This window comes from Amblyomma mixtum, chromosome 3, assembly GCF_055824585.1.
Source record: "Amblyomma mixtum isolate Tamu chromosome 3, ASM5582458v1, whole genome shotgun sequence".
NCBI classification, from domain to species: domain Eukaryota; kingdom Metazoa; phylum Arthropoda; class Arachnida; order Ixodida; family Ixodidae; genus Amblyomma; species Amblyomma mixtum.
This window is the reverse complement of record NC_143014.1, coordinates 60,210,203-60,230,167: the sequence shown is the minus strand read 5'-3', so window position 1 is coordinate 60,230,167 and position 19,965 is coordinate 60,210,203. Positions and strand designations below refer to the sequence as shown.

The window sequence follows — 19,965 nt, the reverse complement described above, 5'->3', positions numbered from 1 at the left end:
CGCATTAATGCGAACTTTACGAACGCGCTATACTAAAGGCTGATTTAGTCGTCGAAAAACAGTGCGCATATAAAGGTGCACCGTATATTTGATAAAGGGGCATGCATATATCCAACATCGAACGCATGCGTGGGCAGGCTGCAGAATAGCACGAAGTGAAGGCGCTTCGCTTTGCACAAACACAAATACGCATCCGAAAAGTAAGTCGGAGCCGCACTCAAAGGAGATATTGGAAGTAATCTACAGAGAATGCACGTAAGTTATGCTTCAGTACTCCTTCGTTACCATGGTACGCGACCGAGGTTGACTTCTTGGAAGCGTCTTTGTGTTAAATGTGCAGCGAATTTGTTGCGCTTTGTTCTATATGCTCCCCCCCCCCCCCCACCCCCCCCCCCGCGCATGCGCTCGATACAGCATGTATGCGTGCCCCCTGATCAAATCTGCGATGCACCTTTATGGTGCGTACGTCGCATGAAATATTTCTGTGAACTCCTTTTCTGTGAATGAATCAGTTCTAAGTTGTCCATGTCCGCCGCGGTGGCTCAGTGGTTATGGTGCTGTGCCGCTGACCCGAAAGACGCGGGTTCGATCCCGGCCGCGGCGGCTGAATTTCTATGGAGGCGAAATTTTAGAGGCCCGTGTAGTGTGCGATGTCAGTGCACGTTATAAAGAACCCCAGGCGGTCTAAATTTCCGGAGCCCTTCGCTACGGCGTTTCTCATAGCCTGAGTCACTTTGAGACGTTAAACCCCATAAACCAAACCAAGTTGCCCGTGTGATGCAAGTCGTCATTGCTGTGTCTCCTCCGTTGCGCAAAGTTTCCTTCAATAACAAAAAAGGAAGAATCATGAGCTTGCCCTACAAGGGCAAGTTCATGGTTCTTTCTTTTTTGTATAATATAGTAAGTGTAAGATAGATAGTAAGATAAGATAGTTTTGTTATATTGTATGAAATCGCTCAGAGTTTACCTTAGTCCAGAAAATTTAGCGCCGAGTCATGGACAGCAAACTGTGGTCGACTTAGGATACAAAGTCCAAAGTAGGCAATGATTGGTCTTTCAGCAATCCAGTGGTCTGTAAGTACCGCTGTACACAACCGGCATTCAGAGTTTCAGTCAACATTTTTGCAGGATGCGTCCATGCAGTTTGCACGGCTTTTCCAGAGGCAGCGATGCATCGTGTGCTCAGCCTATTCATTCAATTCGCCTCAGCACAGAACGAGCAGCAGCTCTATATTGGTCGGAATATCGCCGCTTTTTTCCAATAGTCGGCGTACCCCAGGGACTCCTAGACGGTGAGGGATGAAAAGGACGCTTCTGCCCTTGAAGAAAGTTACATTGAAAGGACGACCGCTTGCGCCAGGCTCCGCCGTCTTCAGGGAGGCAGCAGCCTTCAAGATTGATGAGACAAGTGTGGCACGTCTCTTAGGGAACCCCGAACTAACGAGGTCGACATGGACCGTACAAAGTGGCGCTGTTTTTATTTGCCGTTAATCCGCCCTCTTGCGAAATCGAGACGGGCCCTATTTGCCGGCTTCAAGCTAATAAAGCTTCTCCCCCGACGTCTCTTCTGTCTCTTCTAGCCTTCTCTTACTTTTCGAGGAATACAACTTCGCACAGCAGATGATAAGGTTTTGTCCTTAAGCCTCAAGGATGTTTTTTTATTCTATTTCTTTTTAATTTTAAGCTCTTTAGCACCCGACCTTGCTTCATAGTCCCATTCAGAGTCTGATTCTCTTGGGAAATTTCTTCGTGCTCCAGTACACACTGCCTATGATTAAAGATTGATGGCTAGAAGTCAACAGTTACGAAAAGAATGAAATAATCAAGCACAAACTGGAGGTCTCTTTTCATTTTTTTTTTTTTGCAGTTTGCGTTTTTCCCCTACTGCAGCTCAGCAGAGTGCGATTAACCGCAGCGTCCATACATAGCTTCGTTTTTTGCAGATCTGACGAAAAGTAGTCACTTCGATTAAAGCATACGAGTCAGCTCACTCAAAAACAGTTAAAAGAGCCATAGCCACATCAGGATTAGGATCTGCACTAACAAAATCATGCGAGCATTGCATGCAAGAGAGCTTCCAACTGCAGACCGCACGGTTAATACAGGCAGGTTTTCCGCAGACTGTGATTTCGGCAGTGACTGAAGCTCTGCTTCAGAAAGTTAAAGGCAAGAAGAAAAACGTTACTCAGGAAAGCAATACGAGGGTGAGGCCTGCCGTTATCCCGTATTCCCACCGGGTAGCACATAATTTGAAAAAGGTTGCAAATAAATATGAGATTCCCGTAGTCTTTTCTGCCCCTTGCAAGCTAGCTACGTTGTGTCACAGGATAAATAATGAAAAGCCAAGACAGCAAACCTGTGGCGTAAAGCATGCCAACATGTTCGTCAGGTGTAGGGAAGGTGTGATTTATCAGATTCCGCTTACATGCGACAAAGTTTATATTGGTCAAACCGGAAGGTGCCTGAACGAACGTTTAAGGGAACATGAGCGCTCACTTGAAAAAGGCACTGGCTCTAATCTAGCGCTTCATTGCAAAGATTGTAAATGCATGCCTCGATTACGCGACACTATTGTTCTTGATAGGAGTAGAGACAGCGTAGCCCGGGAGTTGAAGGAGGCTTTCTTTATAAAAAGAAAGGGCTTGGAATGTGTCAGTGACGCGTCAAAATCGTTGTACAGGAGTGAACTTGCCTTTTTGGAACAACATTGCTAAATTTTTATTGTTGACTACGCGTGTTTCAATCGTTGAGTGTCACTGTTTCATTGTTTTATTGTTAAGGCCTGTGCATGTTTTAGCCATACGTTGTTACATTCAGTTAGTTTTTATTCTTTCCACATTTCCATTTCGTCATTTTTTTTTTTTTCGGTTTTACCCTTGTTACCTGCTATGGATATTTTATCGGTTTTTATGGCTCTTTACACCTTGTGACATTAACTGTTTAAGTCATCATGTATTTTTTGTTACCATCCCCTTGAGATTCTGCTGACTTTTAGCCTTTTCACCCTGTTATGTTTTTATCGCTTTTATGGCTCTTTACACCATGTGACATTAACTGTGTATAGTCATTGAGTGTAGTTTTCATTTTGTTACCATCCCTTTTGATATTCAGTTCACTGTTAGCTTTTTCACCTTGTTTTGTTTTTATCGCTTTTATGGCTCTTTGCACCATGTGACGTTGACTGCATCTGACTATCTTTGGCACTGCCTTCCTATATATTGCGCGAGTTTCGCTCAATAAATTCAGTTGTCAGTCAGCGCTCTTTCCTGTCACTTCCTCGTTTCGCCTTCGGGCTTCTTCTTTCGCGCTGTTTTCACCAATATCATGTTGGAAGTCAGCGCTCTTTCCTGTCACTTCCTCGTTTCGCCTTCGGGCTTCTTCTTTCGCGCTGTTTTCACCAATATCAAAAAAAAGTTTCAAGATTATTTTCCTTATTGTGCGATAATTACTTGTGCCTCACCAAAGAACAGTGGCATCAATCTCTTCCATTTGTGCATCCTTTTTTGTACTTCACTTAGAAATTACAGATTAGTGGGCTTAATTTTTGGAAAGGGCTCTCTGAAGCAATGAATACTTATATGAAATCGATCCTGCGATTCCCTCAAGCATGGAAATAATATACAGAGTGTTCAGTGCTGGTCGTAGATTTTTACAGTTTTGCCGCTTTGCTGCTCAAAGAAAATCATGTGCGAATCTTAAAACTTGAGCTCTTCATACGTCGGTGGTCGCAGTCAATAACGGGTCAAAGAAAGCTTTGCGATCTCTGTCTGCCCTCTTCTCCAGGGGACAGAATGACTTCGACGACCAACCACGCACACCCGTTTACCACCTCGCTGCTGTCACAAGCAGCGACGGAGGCAAATTTGAGAAAGCGAAGGTCAGTGAAAAAAAAATGAGACAGGTGCCGAGCTATTACAAGAAAGAAGAAACTCTCTCTATCATGTCGAAGCGCGACGCTGACTGCCGCCACAACCGAACCGGCTGATCTATTAAGTGACGCACAAAAGTCTACAGGATTCAAGTTCGTGGAAAAAATGAAATTACTTCTGCATTGTCTGAAAAGTATGAGACAAGCTTGCCTTGCTTTCTAAACTGCGTTTTCTCCCAGTATCGACAAAGCTGTTGCTGTTCTTTGGTGTTAAGGAAGTTATTTTCTAGCTGATCTGATCGCTAACCAGTAAAAAACGTCCACAGATTCGTCGAGTAGATCGCTATTGAATTTCAAAGCGCAGAAGGATCGCATACTTCTGTCCTTGGGTCTAAAATCACGTTTCCTTGCTTTTAGTAAAGTTCCTTTCTGACTGGGCAGAAGATTTTTTTTGTGTGTGTGAGCCCGCTTTTCGCAGACTCTAGTTCATGACTGCATGTTTCTATCTGTATGCATGTGGAGACAAATGCAAAAGCTGAAAGTTTTTAACCTACATACATGGCACATCTGCAGCGTAACTTTAAACTGACAAAAAGACAATACAAGTGCATTCAATCATTCATTCATTCAATTCATTTATGCTGTCAGCCTTTATGGGCTATTACAGGAGGGGAAAATTGAACAAATGCACATTCAAAAGAAGGTATACATTTCACAACTATGACATCCGACAGAAAAAACTGGAGAATGCACTGGACTTAAAGGAACAAAAGTCAGACACCATCGATCAGAAAACGCACGTGCAGAGGCAGAACTATTCTATTGATGTACTATGGTCCAGGTATGATTTCAGGCATTCTAGAGAGGAATCGAGGGAATCATTTTAGGGAATCAGACAGCATAACTCTCAGCCGCTGAACCTGCAGAGCTCAGAGGACAGCTTGTGATAAATGCGCACATGGTAAGCCAGCGTCTAAATGATTGACGGACGCAGACGAAAAAAAAAAGAACGTATTGCAAAACGTACGTGATTACAGCAGCTAAGAAGCCCAGAGAACGTAAAAAAACTGGGTTACTGCGCGATCTGCCTGCTCCTGGCTCGTTTTCGCCGCACTTATTCTTTGCATTCGCCATGAGCCGAGCTGCGCTGCGGGGCTTGCATGTGTGTCATAGTGACCAAGATCGTTTTTCTCTCTCCTACCTGTTTTTTCTCCCCCTTCTTGGAGAAGACGAGATGGGCGGTTTACTACGTCGAGTGCTGCTTTTCTTTATACATGTATGCTTGAGCAGGGACGCTTGATCTTCGTTAAAGGTACAACTAATGATGCGTTGCCGTATGATTTATTCAGATGCGTGCTCTCCTCAAGGAAGGTCAACCGTTAATGTTTTAGGATGTTGCCGAGCGAGCCACGGGGGGGGGGGGGGGGGGGGGGGGGGGGGGGCCTGCTATCCCAAGCACGAGTGTACAGGACTGAAGCAGACGCAAAGCAGTGCCTTATGTATGGTTGAGGAGAAGCGAACGGCGGATGTGTATTCTTACGTGTCTAATTTCACTATTTATTCATTTCACTATAGTCGAGTCCCCTGCAGGGTTATAGGAAAGAGACGCAAAGGAAAAGATGTAATGCTGGCAATAAATACACTATAAATAAAATGAAAACGTATTAACATAACAGGAGCAAAACAAAAACAGCTCCCAGGTGCGAAAAAATTGTCTTTAGACGCGCAGAGCGGAATGCCCAGATGTGGTACAAGGAAAATAATAACGATGAAGTACGCAGGTTCAATATGGGGAATGTTGTTCGCGACAGCACTTTTATAAGTAGTTAATAAGACCACAAAGGTTGACAGGTTGCTCTCTTAATTAGCAGTTTTTGATCAACTTAATCGTAGTATGCAGCTTTTCAAATTAACTCTCCGGGGAATGGTCATATTGCCACTGGCGTGTGGCAGAAGCGTTCCAAGTGGCGGATATCACAGCGGCAGCTTACAATGCATACGCGCACAGTCCAGAATTCACGTGCGCTCAGTGAAGTTCTCAACAGTGAAAATGTGTATAGTCTTTGCGGCACTGAAGGACTACGCGGTGGTGATCGATGCAGGAGGATATACTTCATCACATTTAGGTTGTTACACACACATTTGTGGCGCTCAGTTTAGACTTCCCGGCTTACTTGTTAAATGATCGAATAAGATGATGCTGCATGCAAATTAAATTTCATAGCATCCTCTCTCCTAGCAGCGCATCGCTTCTCGACATAGCCGTCTGCAGCGGCGATGTCCTAGCACTTATGCGCACTACAGTCTGTGCCAGCACTGATCGTAGAAAAATGAGGGCTCCTGTCGACGACGCCATCACCACACTGAATTGGTGACTTCTTTGTCAAAACTCAAAGCGCTTGCCCTTCAGACGTTCCTTCATCTAAAGAAACAACTAAAAGTCCGACAACGCAAGGTTCGCTCTGTATAAGGTGGGTGAGTCGAAACAATCTTCCTCATTCTTCTACGACAGCAAGCAGAGACTAGTGTGCCATTGGCAGAGGAGCATCGCCGCTGCTGGGGACTATGTCGAAAATTCTGCGCTTGTAGAAGAAAGGATGTTACAAACTTTCATTTGTATCTCAATATTCATTCATTTAAAAAGCAAGTCACAACCGGGAAGTCAAAGCTTATTGAACATGATTCATGCACCCCAAAACGATCTAAATATCACCAAGTATATCGTGTCGGATCGATCACCACTGCCACGTCCTCCAGTGTCATGCATACTTATCGTATACTATACATACAAGGCAAAGGCATAACAGGCAGGAAGGGTCAGCAGAAATTAAGCACATACATTGCACATAATTATTTTACGCTTGGAAGCTAAGGTTTCACGCAGTTCTTTCTTGCAGCGACATGAATAGCAGTCACAGAGACAACAAGGGTTAATACCGCTAACTGACGCACAGTGCCTGTAGTAACAATTACGCCTGGTTCAGAAGGAAGGTGGTTTTGTTCTCACTCCGTAACATCGCACGCAGCGGTGAGAGTACACCAATGTATAAAAACTTCGTCAGGACCTTACCCAGCTGTGGTAAATTTGAACTGACGGCACGCAGAGCATATTCAGAAGGGAGTGCACCTTTGAATCCTTTCAAACACAAGTTTCTTAGAGAAGCCCAATCCTTACGCTTGCAGAAAAGCTCTAGGTATTTGGCGGATTACTGCGACGCGACATTGAGCATGAATAGAGAAAGTGCACTGCTTTAAGTTCACTGCTCTTTGCGCAACTTCTTTCTGCTCTTACAACACTGTTCCACCGTTGTTGTTTTCTCACATCCCTCATCCGCAGTGCGGTGGGGCATTACTGTCAGTTCAACGCCAGTTGGGAGGCTAAAAACCTTCACTCTTCGTTCTAATGTGGCAACAGTCTCCATGCCGAATAAACTGCAGCTCAATTTAGAGACCAATCTGCACTTAGCCACATTCATACAGATTTTGGACGAGCCGCTGGCTCGTTCCTGCGTTGCTGTGAACCACTCCTTACTTCATCCATGGTGTAGGTGTGGTTTTTTTTTGTTTGTCGATGAAAATAAAGGCGACTATTACCCGATTTGTTTTGTACACCGAATGGATGAGTCGGTTCACGAGAGCGTCTTGAAAAAAAATTTAATGGAATTAAATGCCTTGCCTCTGGGCTACGCACTAGTAATGCTCAAATAATAAGGAAAACTTTGAAAAGCAAGCGTCGGCAAAGAGTAGTACTTCAGCGCTGCTTATTTGAACGCAGCCGACAGATACGCGCAGTTTACGCTTTTCTTGGTTCACATAGCCTACCTGTGATGCGCATAACTTTTTGGACGTGACTTCGGCAAGACATCTTGTAGCTATACTGAATATGTTCACGAAAAATTGAATATTCTCTGACAACTGTGTGTCACAAAACTACCGTGCTTTCATAGCGCAATCGCGCGCGACCTAAATATTCTCCCTCGATAATAATCCTTCCCTGATAAAACTGGCGTGTTTTTCGTACTAAGTGGGAAAAGAAAACGATACGCAAACCCGCATTTCGCTGCAGCCCATTCTTTCCTCAACTCGAAGCCAAGGACCGCGCCCAAGCCGTGCAGTGGCCGTCTTGTGCAGGTCCGTGCGGGGAAGCGGCTGGGAGGGGGCGGATATCGGAGGCGAAGGTTTTCCCCAGAGCCAATTAACGAGATGCGTGTAAACAGGGCCTAATTGGGGACGCTCCGGCAGCACCTCGCGGAGAGGCGATGATGCCGCTGCGGCCTCCGCGACGACCGCCACCGCCGGCTCGGTGGAAGAAGCGGGAGCCGCTTTACGCTGCTCCGGGAAGGGCTGACGACAGCGCAGCGGCGTCTCCGCGTCCCCCCCCCCCCCCCCCCCCCCTCCGCTGTTGTCCTTCGCGGCTTTGGGAAAGGCGCAGCAGTCACGAAACAGCGCCGTGGTTTTGACTTAAAGCAAGGCCTAGGAAACGCGTCAATCTGCGAGGGGTCGCACCTGAGGGAGTTACGCTACGCAAACTTATAGGCGGTATATTAGTAGGATGTACGCTCTTGGTCCCAAGTCTTCAGACCATATAGTTTGCTTTTCAGTCGTGCAGTGTAGCCCTTTATATCTCCAAATCTCTGTAACCCCTTGCACTTTTTTGTGAAAGCCTTTTGCTCTCTGGAGGTGGAACAAGCGCTGCACTATAGCGCTGAAAAGCCAACCGTGCGTACTGAAGACAGGCTGTACAGCTCTGTACACAGAATGTACTGGACCGAAGCTGTACAGCAGTCAGCAAATGAAAGCGACACTAAAAGTGCTCAACTCTACGCGTATTTCGCTTTGGGTGAGGCATACTGGTAGTATCTGTACTGAATGGAAGCTTTCGTATGAAAGCTGCAACAGTACTGGTGCTAAGATTATGTGTTTTACTGCCTTCGAAACGTGCCTGCTCGACCGCGGCTCAGATATAACCGACGGCCACATTCTCGAGCTCTCGCCTTTCATTTGGTCATGACTGTACATTTTCAATCACTCAGTTGCTGACAGTTTGCACTCAGGGCAGATTCGGCGATACTGAAGCTTTACTGAACACAAGTCTGGATACGAAACGTGACTAAACGCCTGTAGCCTTTAGCTTTAATGCCATTTACGTGGTGACAGGTGGATCAGTGTAACGGTGTTTGCACTCTTGCGATATTTTGTTCCAAAATTCGGTCACCAAGACTGATCACTCTAATGTTAGAAGAATGCCGACAATTTGACTTTGTGAACAGGACTCAGGTGAAAATTTTCACGTTACTTCCGGAAATAATCACCATCGTGTCATATGTGGCAAATTGAGGATATTTGGTTTATATGGGGCTTCTATGTAATACCCTCGCACGAGGGCCCTTAGGGGTATTGTCAATAAATAAATAAATAACGTGCCAAAGCGACTCAAGCTAGCAGGGACGCCGTTGTGAAAGTCTCCTGAAATTTCACAGGCTTCTAGAAATTCGCCTCCATCGAAATTCCACCGCCGCGGCCGGGATTCAACCCGCGTCTTTCGTGGCAGCAGTCGAGCGCCATAATTACTGAGCCACCACGGCGGTAAAGTGTGCATATGTGGCACCTTCTATTGCATGAATGGCATTAATGAACTTAAGGTATCAAGGAGACAGCATTCCGTTTGTCCATGTATCCTTATAGCGTTAGACTACTACCTATAGTATCGAGCGCCACTGTGTCAGCGTAGAGTGCTAAGTACACAAGACATTACATTTGGCCAGTATCATTCGTAGCTTGGCTGCAATCATGCTAAATCCCAAGTTTCAATATGCAAAAATTTACATTTTCAGCATTCAACTCTTCAAACTCGTAGCTGCTTGAAAATCAATCAGATTGCCCACTAACAGTTCCAATCTTCACTAATCTATGATGTTTGGTCCTCTTATGAATTAATCACGAACATCACTTCTCAGGCCAAAACTAAACTTTTCCAGCTCATAACAGAGCCGACCTCCGATAATTCAGACTCGAGGTCCGCTGAAAACTTTTGATCGAATTTTCCGGAGTTCTAATTAACAGGAGCCTATTTTTAATGAAAAGCCATGTTTCCGGGCCAGAAATTCTCAGTCGGAATGAAGCGGCAGTGCTAAACAGGCGAGTTTGATTTACCGCGTATAATCTCCAAATATATGGATGAGGGTTAACCTTCAACGCGCGTCTCGTTTGCTTTTTTTTTGTGCCTAGCATCCCGCTTGGGCTGTTAATGCAGTTCAAAATGAATGTTAATCAACTAGGTCGCCTTTCTATTCTTCCGCGGTTTACCTCTGTTAAGAAAGCCCCTTATGCGGGCCGAGAACCTCTTAAATGAGCGACCCGCATGGCCAGTGCGAGCAACGCGGAACAGAGGCCGAGATCACCAGCAAGCGCTAGCAGAAGCTTGACAGAAAACGCCGGGACATTCGCATAAGCCGGACGCAACTGCCGCCGTTCCCTCTACAGGGTCGCAGTCGCATAGTCGATGACCGAATGGTATTTCTCTCGTTTCTGCTGCCACTCAACTTCTGATGTCATTTTGGACGAAGTTTACACGGGTCAGTGCTACCTTATATTAACCTTGATCACTGAACCAATTTTTTGTTTGCCACTTACATAATATTATGTTACTGCACAAGAATACTCTACCTTAAATACGCGTGAGCGTGTTGCCATCTCTCAAATCTTTCATTTTATAGGATTCAGAGCCGCACGGTTCGAGCAGGCCTCACAATGCTGTTATAAGTCTCACGTCAGAGCTTTCTCGGGAGAGAATGACTTGTTATGCTGCTCGTTCTTACGTGCTTTGGCATAAACTTCTACTTCACATTTTCGATGTTCTTTAGAAAGTAAAGCGCAGACAACAGGAGAAACCAACAGGCATTATAGAATGCGCAAAGGGCACTTCAAACATGTGCGTCTTCGCAGCTTTCCAGCAGGAAGTAGTACCTAACTGCACAATACGAGCGGGGCAAGAAGGCGTTCAAAGCATTAATAATAATAAAAATAATGATAATAATGCTTATTTCACCATCAAAATGTACATGGTGGCACGGTGCCCATAGTAAAAGCTGCCTCTTGGACAGCTTGACTCGGCCATGGACACCCAGGCGCTAACTTTGGCAGCAAAATAGCAGGTAAAAAAAATAAAGGGTCTCACCGAGATTCGAACTCGGATTGCTGGATTCAAAGTCCAGAGTGCTAACCCTTACACCATGAGACCACACATTCCGACGCCGGGAATCGAACCCGGGCCTCCTGGGTGAAAGCCAGGTATCCTAGCCACTAGACCACGCCGGAACACGACGAAGTGGAGCAAGAGGACACTTTAGGCATTATGCGCTTGCACAAAACCCTTAATTTCCAGGCTCAATGGAATCTCATGTATTAATATTCCCTAGCCGATAAGCCACTAGTACGAAAGAAACTAGACTAAAACAGGACAGGAAGTCAAAATTTGAAAAGCAGGAACCAAGGCTGCATCGAGCAGTCTTATCCCAGTATCCCAGAGGGAGGAAGACGAAGAAGAGCGCTGCTAACGGCAGCTTCTCTTGATCGAGCTCTTTGTTTTGCAAAATATTTTGTGCTTCTGTGGCCTTCAAGGCGACCTCGCCGCCCCAGGCGATGGCGGATGACCCGCCGCCTCTGCGGCCTTCTGTGGTTAGCAGTGCAGACCAAACATATCAAGCTGGATGCAGTGTGGATCTTCCCTCAGAGCTCCCGGGGTCATCTAGGTTTTCTGACTCGGATGACATGGAGTTGGACGGTGGCTACATCGAGATTGTGAGTAGGCGCCTGAAAAGGAAGCTCTCCGAAACGCCGACAGAGTGTGGGCCCAGTGTACGTACGAAGTGGGCTAACCAGTCGTGTGAGCACGAAGGGGCTTAACCAGCCCAGTGTGAGCAAGAAAACAGTTAACGAGGCCAATGTAAGTGAGCAATTTCTCACTTACACAATTTCATACATGCCTGTCGAGGATTTAGAGAATCTCAACTCCATCAACAGGCAGACTGACTCTTCTTCTTGAACGACTGGTTCCGGGCCAAGTCAAAGAAGTGCGTGATTCACGAATATACACTGCTAGGAATCGCACGCCCACTAAGACTGCTTAATTAGTGACTGGTGTGTGTGCAAATTAACTCAACGGAATGACCCACATTTGAAGGATGGTGCCTATCCGTACTCCGGTTACAGTCCGACGCCCGCGGAGAGCACGACTCGCTCATCCGAGTACATCAGCTCCGCCATCTTTAGACAAGAAGTTAGCCTGCATCGATGATGACTTCGGCGAAGCAGTCATCTTGGACGGCTTCCTGAGAAATGGAACGCGTCCCAAGATGGCGGCTACCCGTCTAAACGCCTAAGTAGCCGTCTACTCGGAGGTATTGAAACGCACCCCAAGTGTCACGCGGCCCCAAGTGCAAGCAAGGTTGCAGCGTTCAGTTTCCATTACGTCTGCGTACTTGCGCCGTGAGGGGCTTGAACTTTCACCAACTAAAAGCGTAATCTTGGCTTTCATACGCAAGTTAATGGCTTGGTATCCGGTCACAATCGGCGGACAAATTGTTGCGTACGTAACACATCACAAATTCTTAGGTGTTACGATAGACCGTGATCTGTCCTGGACGAAGCACATTTCTTTGCTCAATAAAAAAAGCTTGACAGCTTTGCAAGCATTCTGCGGTGCATGACAGGGAAATCCTGGGGTCCCACTGAGCGATCTTTACTTCACGTCTACCAGGCGCTGGTAGTCGGTCTTCTCAGATACAGTGCACCCGTTCTCTCGGGCGTGAAACTTTCAGGCCTGCGTGCGCTTGAAAGCGTGCAGGCTCGTGCTTTAAGAGTATGCTTGGGTTTGCCATGCAAAACTTCTAGATGGGGCACAGTTTACGAGGCCCGCGCCTGCCCAGCACGAATTTATTTTCAACAGGAGTCTCTTCGTGGGAATTTGCGACATCTGACCAGGCATCCTCATCACCCCCTGACCAATATTAGTGCTGTGCGTCCAGATTCAGCCTTTTCCACAGCCTCAAAGCCTCTGGATGCAGTGCAATGGGGTGCCTTCGAACTACATGCTACACCAGATTGCGGAGGTGTCACTTTGGGCAGTACCGAAACCATATATACGTAAACCATTCCAGGGATAACAAAGAAGACGCACATCCCAACAGTCGGTCTGAAACAGCTGCGTTGTCATACATTGCATCTATGTATGGTGACACGCAGAATGTTTTTGTGGGCGGATCCGTGACGATCCCCTCTTCAGCTGTAGCGGTGATAGTGCCAGGAAACGCCTTATGTCACCGTTTCAGGCTGATGCATAAAACGTCATCTATGCGACAACCGAATTGGCAGCCATACGAGAGGCCGTCCGTTATATTATTGGTCACCATTCAGCGCACCAATGGACTATATTCTGCGACTCGAGATCGGGATTGCAGGTCATACAAACTTACGTAAAACCAAGGAAAAACGAGCAGCTGGTTCCCTTCAGTTTATGCAGCCATAAACTGCAGGGAACGCCTTGCACTTCTCTGCTTGACATGCGCAGCGTACCTCACAATGTCTGGCTGTGCCTTCAGGCTGCGAGGAAATTAAGGGTTTTCGTGATTTCGCCATTCCGAAAACTTGTGAGCATCCGTACGTTTTTGCTTCTTAATTTCAGCGAGAATATCCTCAATGTGTTTTAGTTCTCTACGTTATGCTTTTGTGCCTTTATCTGTTAATGCTGTACCTTCCATTTCCCTTGTCATGGTTCACAGTGCTGTTCTTAACCTTATTTCAAGTGGTTTTGTAATCCTCTGAATTTGGACACCATGTGTGAATACTGGCGGTATTCATTACTTATACACTTCTCTTTCCGTGGAAATCGATAAGCAGCTGTTCATAATTTGAGAGAAAGGCCTGCCATGGCAGCATAGTGACTGACGTTCAGCTGCTGATTCCAGGGTAGCGGGATCTAATACTGGTTGCAATGGCCAGATTTTAGTGGAGACGAAATGCAAAAGCGCCCATGTGCTGTGCGATGTCAGCACACGCTAAAGGATGGACGAAATCACTGATTCCGACCGTGGACAGATTACCATGTGACCCGATGTCACTGGCTCTGCCTCGTCCGTGCACGACGCAGGTTTCGCTAGCCAAGAACGGTTATGCAGGTTCCACACTGTCGCCTAAGCTAGTATTCTGCGCTTTCAAAAATACAACTCTTGAGAGTGCGCCTGCACCCCCGAGCAGGCTCCCTCAATAACCTCAATTACTGGCATTTTCGCTTATTTCCTCTCCTACTTGGATGGGGGTGCTTTTATGCGATTAAATTGGTGTGGCTGACGTGGTTTCGTCGTGTGCTTATTTCTTTTGCTTTATGGTGTAGGGGGGGTTTAACATACCAGAGCGACTCAGGCTATGAGGGACGCCATAGTGAAGGACTCCGGAAATTTCTGCCTCCTGAGGTTCTTTACCGTGCACTGACATCGCAAAGCACACGCGCCTCTAGAATTTTGCCGCCATCGAAATTCGACCGCCGCGTGCGGGATCGAACCCGCGTCTTTCGGGTCAGCAGCCTGAAGGAAGCGGGTTCGATCCCGGCCGAGCCGGTCGAATTTCATTTCCTTCGTGCTGGTACAATTGCGTGTGTGTGTGTGTGTGTGTGTGTGTGTGTGTGTGTGTGTGTGTGTGTGTGTGTGTGTGTGTGTGTGTGTGTGTGTGTGTGTGTGTGTGTGTGTGTGTGCGCGCGTGTGCGTGTGCGTGTGCGTGTGCGTGTGCGTGCGTGCGTGTGTGTGTGTGGGGGGGGGGGGGGGGCATTTGCTTCACTTTTGGGAGGGAAGTTGTAGTGAGGCAACGGGAAGAGTGGAAACCAACGAGAGGCCGACGGCGTGGGAGGGAGAGGCTTACCACAACTGGTTTTCTCGTCTGTCCTTGCCGTCCTCGTACTGCGTGCTCTGACAAAAAAGGCCAAGGTAACCTCAAAAGTTACTTTTGTCTGCACAAGAATGTGATATGTCGCCGCAAAAAAAAAAACGGAATTCACCTGCCGAAAATGATATTCGAAAAAAAAATGTGAACTATGTTCTGAAATAAACACCGCAAAAAGTCCACTGGGTTTCCAAAAAGTAAAAGCCGAAAACTCTCTATGCATACTGCATAACTTCAGCGTAAGAGCCAAATCCACTCCAGGTCATTCTCATTTTTATGCTAATTGCTCTCTTGTGATCAGAATATGTAATTGCTTGGTCGAAGGACATGGATTTCATCAGTAACTACCTGCAGTTGCCTTATCATCTATTGTCAAGTGTGGCTGTTTTGCCCAACTGTTGATATTACTTTCGTTTCCTTGCACTCGTTTCCTTCGTTTCCTTGTAATGCACTTATGTTGAACTTCCAGTTTCTTCCAATAGACCCTTTGGTACTGTAAACATCGGGGCATCCAAAAAGCTGCCCTGAACTCTGCTTAATTTGGACAAATTTTCAGTTCCCTTCAAATCCGAATTACCTGAGGGTCAAGTGATTTCATATTTTCACTTCACGTTGTGATTTGCCTGTCCAAGCCCTCGGTAATTTGCTATAGTTCCTCTCAAGTTGTTTTGCAGGACAATATTCGCTCCGAAATTTCTGAAGTATTCCCCATTACTGTGTATATATTTCTTCGCAATTTAATGCTGAGAGTGCCCCTTGCGTGCATGCAGTAAATAACAATAAAGACATCGTGTTTCTGTGTCTCACACCCTTTTTGAACAAGCGTAGACAGTTGGGCTAGTTGGGTGTGAATTCACATTGAGAAACAACGCGAAAGACGAGACAAAAGTGTTTGTGGTGTCAGTCTTCCTTTTATCCAGTCTTTTACGCTGTTTCTCAAGATGGAACCTTTTTTATTTATATTTTCTCATTTCTTTTTTCGAGGACTGAGGCCATTTGTTGACATTTTTAGCAATTTACAGTAGACTTCCGTTAAGACGAACTTGATTAAGAGGAATTCTCGAATATGACAAATGTAAGCGCATTTGATTGGTTTTACATAGACAAAATTAGCTTAGACAAACTGTTGCATACATACAGGCGCGGAAAAAAGTAAACGGAGCACGCAACTGTCTTCGAATATTTTTCACGCGTCACCTAGTTCAAATTTCAAGCAGTTGTGCGCGCATGCTGGTAGCGGAGGTTGGTGGGCTTTCTTGTAGACATTTCTTCATTACCAATGGAGAAAGCGTGATTGCACTTCGAACGCAATAGCGTGCTCCGTTTACTTATGGCCGCGCCTGTACATTGGTTAAGACTAACTTTCACAGAGACCATGAACCACAGACTTAGCACTGCAGTCCTCGTGGAGCGTTCGCGTGGCATTCTCGATTCAAGCGAGAAAGAAACTTCATCTCGCCTACTAGAGGACTTCCTTTTACCTTTGCTTAAAACTGTGGGAAAGGTTTCTTGAAGGGGCGCATTTTAATGCGTGCGGGGAAGGCCAAGCACCTTCGCGCCGGCATGGATGGAGCGAAGAATTCTGACGTCATCAGATCTCGGCATCACACTCGTCTTTTTTGGAGCTAAGATGGGAGCCGAATTCTCAGCTCCCATGGCGTTGGAACACGCGTTATCGCGGCACAGATACTACCTGTCACCTGCGGGGACAGAGATGAGTGATGCACTGAAATGAGTGCGCACTGAACTGAGTGTGCACTGAACTGAGTGTGCATTCAAATAAGTGTGCAAGCTAATAAGTGCACGCAAATAAGTGTACGCGCAAATAAGTGTGCTCTCAACTAAGTGCTCAATGAACACAAGTGAAACTAACTCGGTGTTCATTTATGTGATTCGCTTTGTGTGCGGTGTGAGGTGCTCATACAAGGCCTTCAGTTATCGCGCTGAACATGTATTGCTCAGCAGTGTGGAGGTAGCGTGCCCAGCTCCTGGCCTAGGCGACAGTGGTTCGATGTCGCTTGACCACCTTTTCGCTTGACCGTCTTTTCCGCTTGACCGTCTTTTCAGGAAACTGCTTTTCTACTTAACTGCCATATCAACCGATATGGATTTTCCAGTCGCAACGACGCCAACGCCTCGTTTTCGACCGAACGGAACCTTCAACTTCACGTTAAAAAAAAAAAAAGCTTTTACACTGTCTTTTTTGTTTTTCTTCTAAGAGCGCATGTGGTCTTCAACTTCTTCCTTTGTCTCTTGTCCAGTATGCGCTTTTCTGCACCATTAAGAATGTGCACTCACTAGCCCCAACTTAAGCTCTGCTGCGCTTAAAATGATGATGATGATGTCCTCACGCTTAATTTTCGTGCAGTGGGGCTCTTTTTTCTTCTTTTCTAATAATTAGTGCGTGTGGCATCTTCATCGTCCAGTTTCAACTGTTTTCCACCATTACTTCAATGGCCTCTAACACGCCCGGGACAAGTAGTTGTTTTTGCGCCTCTAAGTATATCCCTTAGAGCAAGATGCATTTGTTCGACTCTCTTCGGGAAATGGAGAACGCACATGCATTCGTTAGGAAAGATGACATTATACTGCACGGAAACAGGCGAAAGCTGGCTTCACGTGAACAGAACTAGGCGACACAATCCTTAACGCCTCAGAGTGCGAATGACCAGAGATAATCGGGGAGTTGTGCCCAGTTGAGCTTTAGAATGGAACTGTACCAGGCAGTACAGACGTCCACACACCTGTCTGCAGAACTAGAACGGAGCACATAGGCAGCAGGTTTATGGAGGCTGATTGCCCAATCGATCTCTCTCCCTTTTCGATCTGGCACTGGAAAAATTTGAGACTGCAAACAAATGGGAGTGAAATCGGCGTTTACGCGTCTATTTCGATAATGGAATTCAAAAAATTTCGAAGCCAACAATCAAAACAAATATGAAGAAAAGAAACTAGTGCCAAAGCAAATGAACGTAATTTAATAGCATTCAGGATTATCACTTGAATTTTGGTTTCGTTCCGCCACTGCTGAAATGCAGACGTGTTTTTTTTTTTTTGCAGGCAGCGTGTATCCCTGGCCAAGCTCTTGATTTCAAAAAATTTCTGAGATTTTTAAACACAAGGAATCCGCAGGTCCTTCCTCGGTTCTCGAAGCAACCTGTACTTGTCTGAATCGGTTTGCACATCGCATCTAGGATCACTCTGACATCCCCGTCTAGTCTTTGCTGGCCCCATGCTTCCTCCGGGTGCTTGCGAGAGACCCCGAACGTCGGATTTTCTTTTGGCTTCTCATCGCAGCTCCGCTGTCCGATGACACGCTCGTAGAACGGTGGTGGCGGACGCCTCTGTGCTTACGACCGGCGCTGCGTTTCGAAGACTTCGAGCGGGAATGGCGGCGCTTCCTGGGCGCTTGTTTGCCCGAGTCGCTGCGGCCAGACGAGCTCACCCTAGACCGGCGACGGGATCGGACGCGACGCCGTCCGCCACCGCTGCTTCGAGAATGGTGACGCCTGCTTCGGTGCCGCTTCTCACCTCTGACACTGCGAGATTTGCTTCCTGGTCGCCGGCGGGTAGCGCGCGAACGTGCGCCCACGTCGATGTTGTCTGATGGCGGCTCCGTTGCCTTGCCAGGAGAACGGCCTCTCCGGCGGAGGATCTTCATCTTCACTTTATCCGCTGAGGGCTCAGTGGCCTCGCTTCCAGGCGCAACAGCCATCTTTTTTACAGACTGATTCTTGGCGGTGGCAGGCGTCTTCTGCAATGTTGATTTGCCTGATGTGCTAGCAGCGGCTTCCGGTACGACACGCTTGAGTGCCACGGGTTCCCTCGGCGAAAGATGTTGAGCGCTGCGGCGCCGTGTGCTAGGTTTTGCAGGCGACAAGTCAACCGCGCCCGCGGCCGCCGTTGTCTTCTTGCGGGTTCGCCTGGGCTTCGGCTCCTCGGGGTTTTCCTTTTTCTGAGTCCCTGTGAGCTTCGAATCGCCGGGGTTGTTTTCCTTGGGGGTCAGCTTTCGCTTTGGAGCTTTCCTAGAACGCCTGGATCCGTCGCTCTCCATGATCCGTTCAGGTCAGCCTCCGTGGGAAACTTGGGGTTCCACCTGGTGCGATGATTCCGGCGGCCGCCGTCGGAGGAGCAGGCGACCCAGGGGCTGGACTCAGCTTCGCGAGGCACGGGAAGCGACTCCACCGCAGGTGCCTCTCTCCGTCGGGGCAAGGGACTTGTAAACCGGCCTGGACCGGCAAAGCCCAGGACAACCGTCGGCCCGCGGGGCGAACTAGCGCCGCGACCGCGCGTGGCACGCGAGAGCGGCTGCCTCCTCCTTCTCTTCCTCTGCTCGCACTGCCGTTGTAGCGCATGCCCACGTGGCATGGCCGAAAGGTGCAAGAGCTCAAATCATCCTATTTAAAGAAACACTTTTCGAATCACGAAAATGAAAGAAAAGCACCTTTACGTATAGCATCCCCTTCACCTTTTCTGAGAGAGGAAATTTTCAAAAACGAATCGCATAATTCTTGTTTACCTCAGTAAACATGGATGATTTCGGATCCATATCTTTTTTTTTTTCGCCGTAAGGAGTTAGAGAAATGCATTGTGCAAACAGTACCGCTCCCTCTAAGAGTTGTACATAAATATTCCTTGCCCTGCCACACTGTAGGACTGTCAGCTACATAGCCGTAACGGGACACCTAAGGCAAAATGAAGTCGACCAGTATCAACCCAATAGTACATTCGATCGAAAGAAAAAGAGTACACTTCGAGTGGTTGAAAAGGTAAAAAATAAAATTAAGCTTGTTATCACCGTTTTGTAGCCGCTTTTGCAAGTGAAGTAACCTTTTTTTAAAGGTTACATCGTCACTGATTCCAGCTGTTGTTGCCGAGTCGTCTCCTGTCTTGACTTCACGAGTTTCACTCAAGGGGCGTGAAAATTTTTAACTCTTAATTTGTCAGCTATACGCCCTTTGTTGCCTAAGAAACGTCAACGTATCGAGAAAGAGCTGTAGAATTGATTTTTACTCTGAATTAAAAGTGTATGAAGTCGTTTGCGTTCATTTAAATTCCGATAGGTCCATCTGCATAACCCAAACCAGACTTTCCCGGCTCGGCATGAAGTTCAGCAGGCACTGAAACCCAAGCTGGCATGCTGAAAAGCTAGTGTCTGACCTCAT

At 46.9% G+C, this 19,965-nt stretch overlaps 1 protein-coding gene and 2 non-coding genes across 3 annotated transcripts; all 3 read right to left on the bottom strand.

The window, feature by feature from the left end:
* Positions 1-11,036: 11,036 nt before the first annotated feature.
* Positions 11,037-11,108, bottom strand: TRNAQ-UUG (transfer RNA glutamine (anticodon UUG)). Its single transcript has one exon. It is a non-coding gene; the product is annotated as a tRNA-Gln (tRNA).
* Positions 11,109-11,113: 5 nt separating this feature from the next.
* On the bottom strand, positions 11,114-11,185 carry TRNAE-UUC (transfer RNA glutamic acid (anticodon UUC)). Its single transcript has one exon. It is a non-coding gene; the product is annotated as a tRNA-Glu (tRNA).
* A 6,829-nt stretch (positions 11,186-18,014) lies between these two features.
* On the bottom strand, positions 18,015-18,854 carry LOC149350361 (uncharacterized). The gene has a single exon (XM_089575522.1). The coding sequence runs from the start codon at positions 18,852-18,854 to the stop codon at positions 18,015-18,017; it is 840 nt and encodes a 279-aa protein (XP_089431648.1).
* Positions 18,855-19,965: the final 1,111 nt, after the last annotated feature.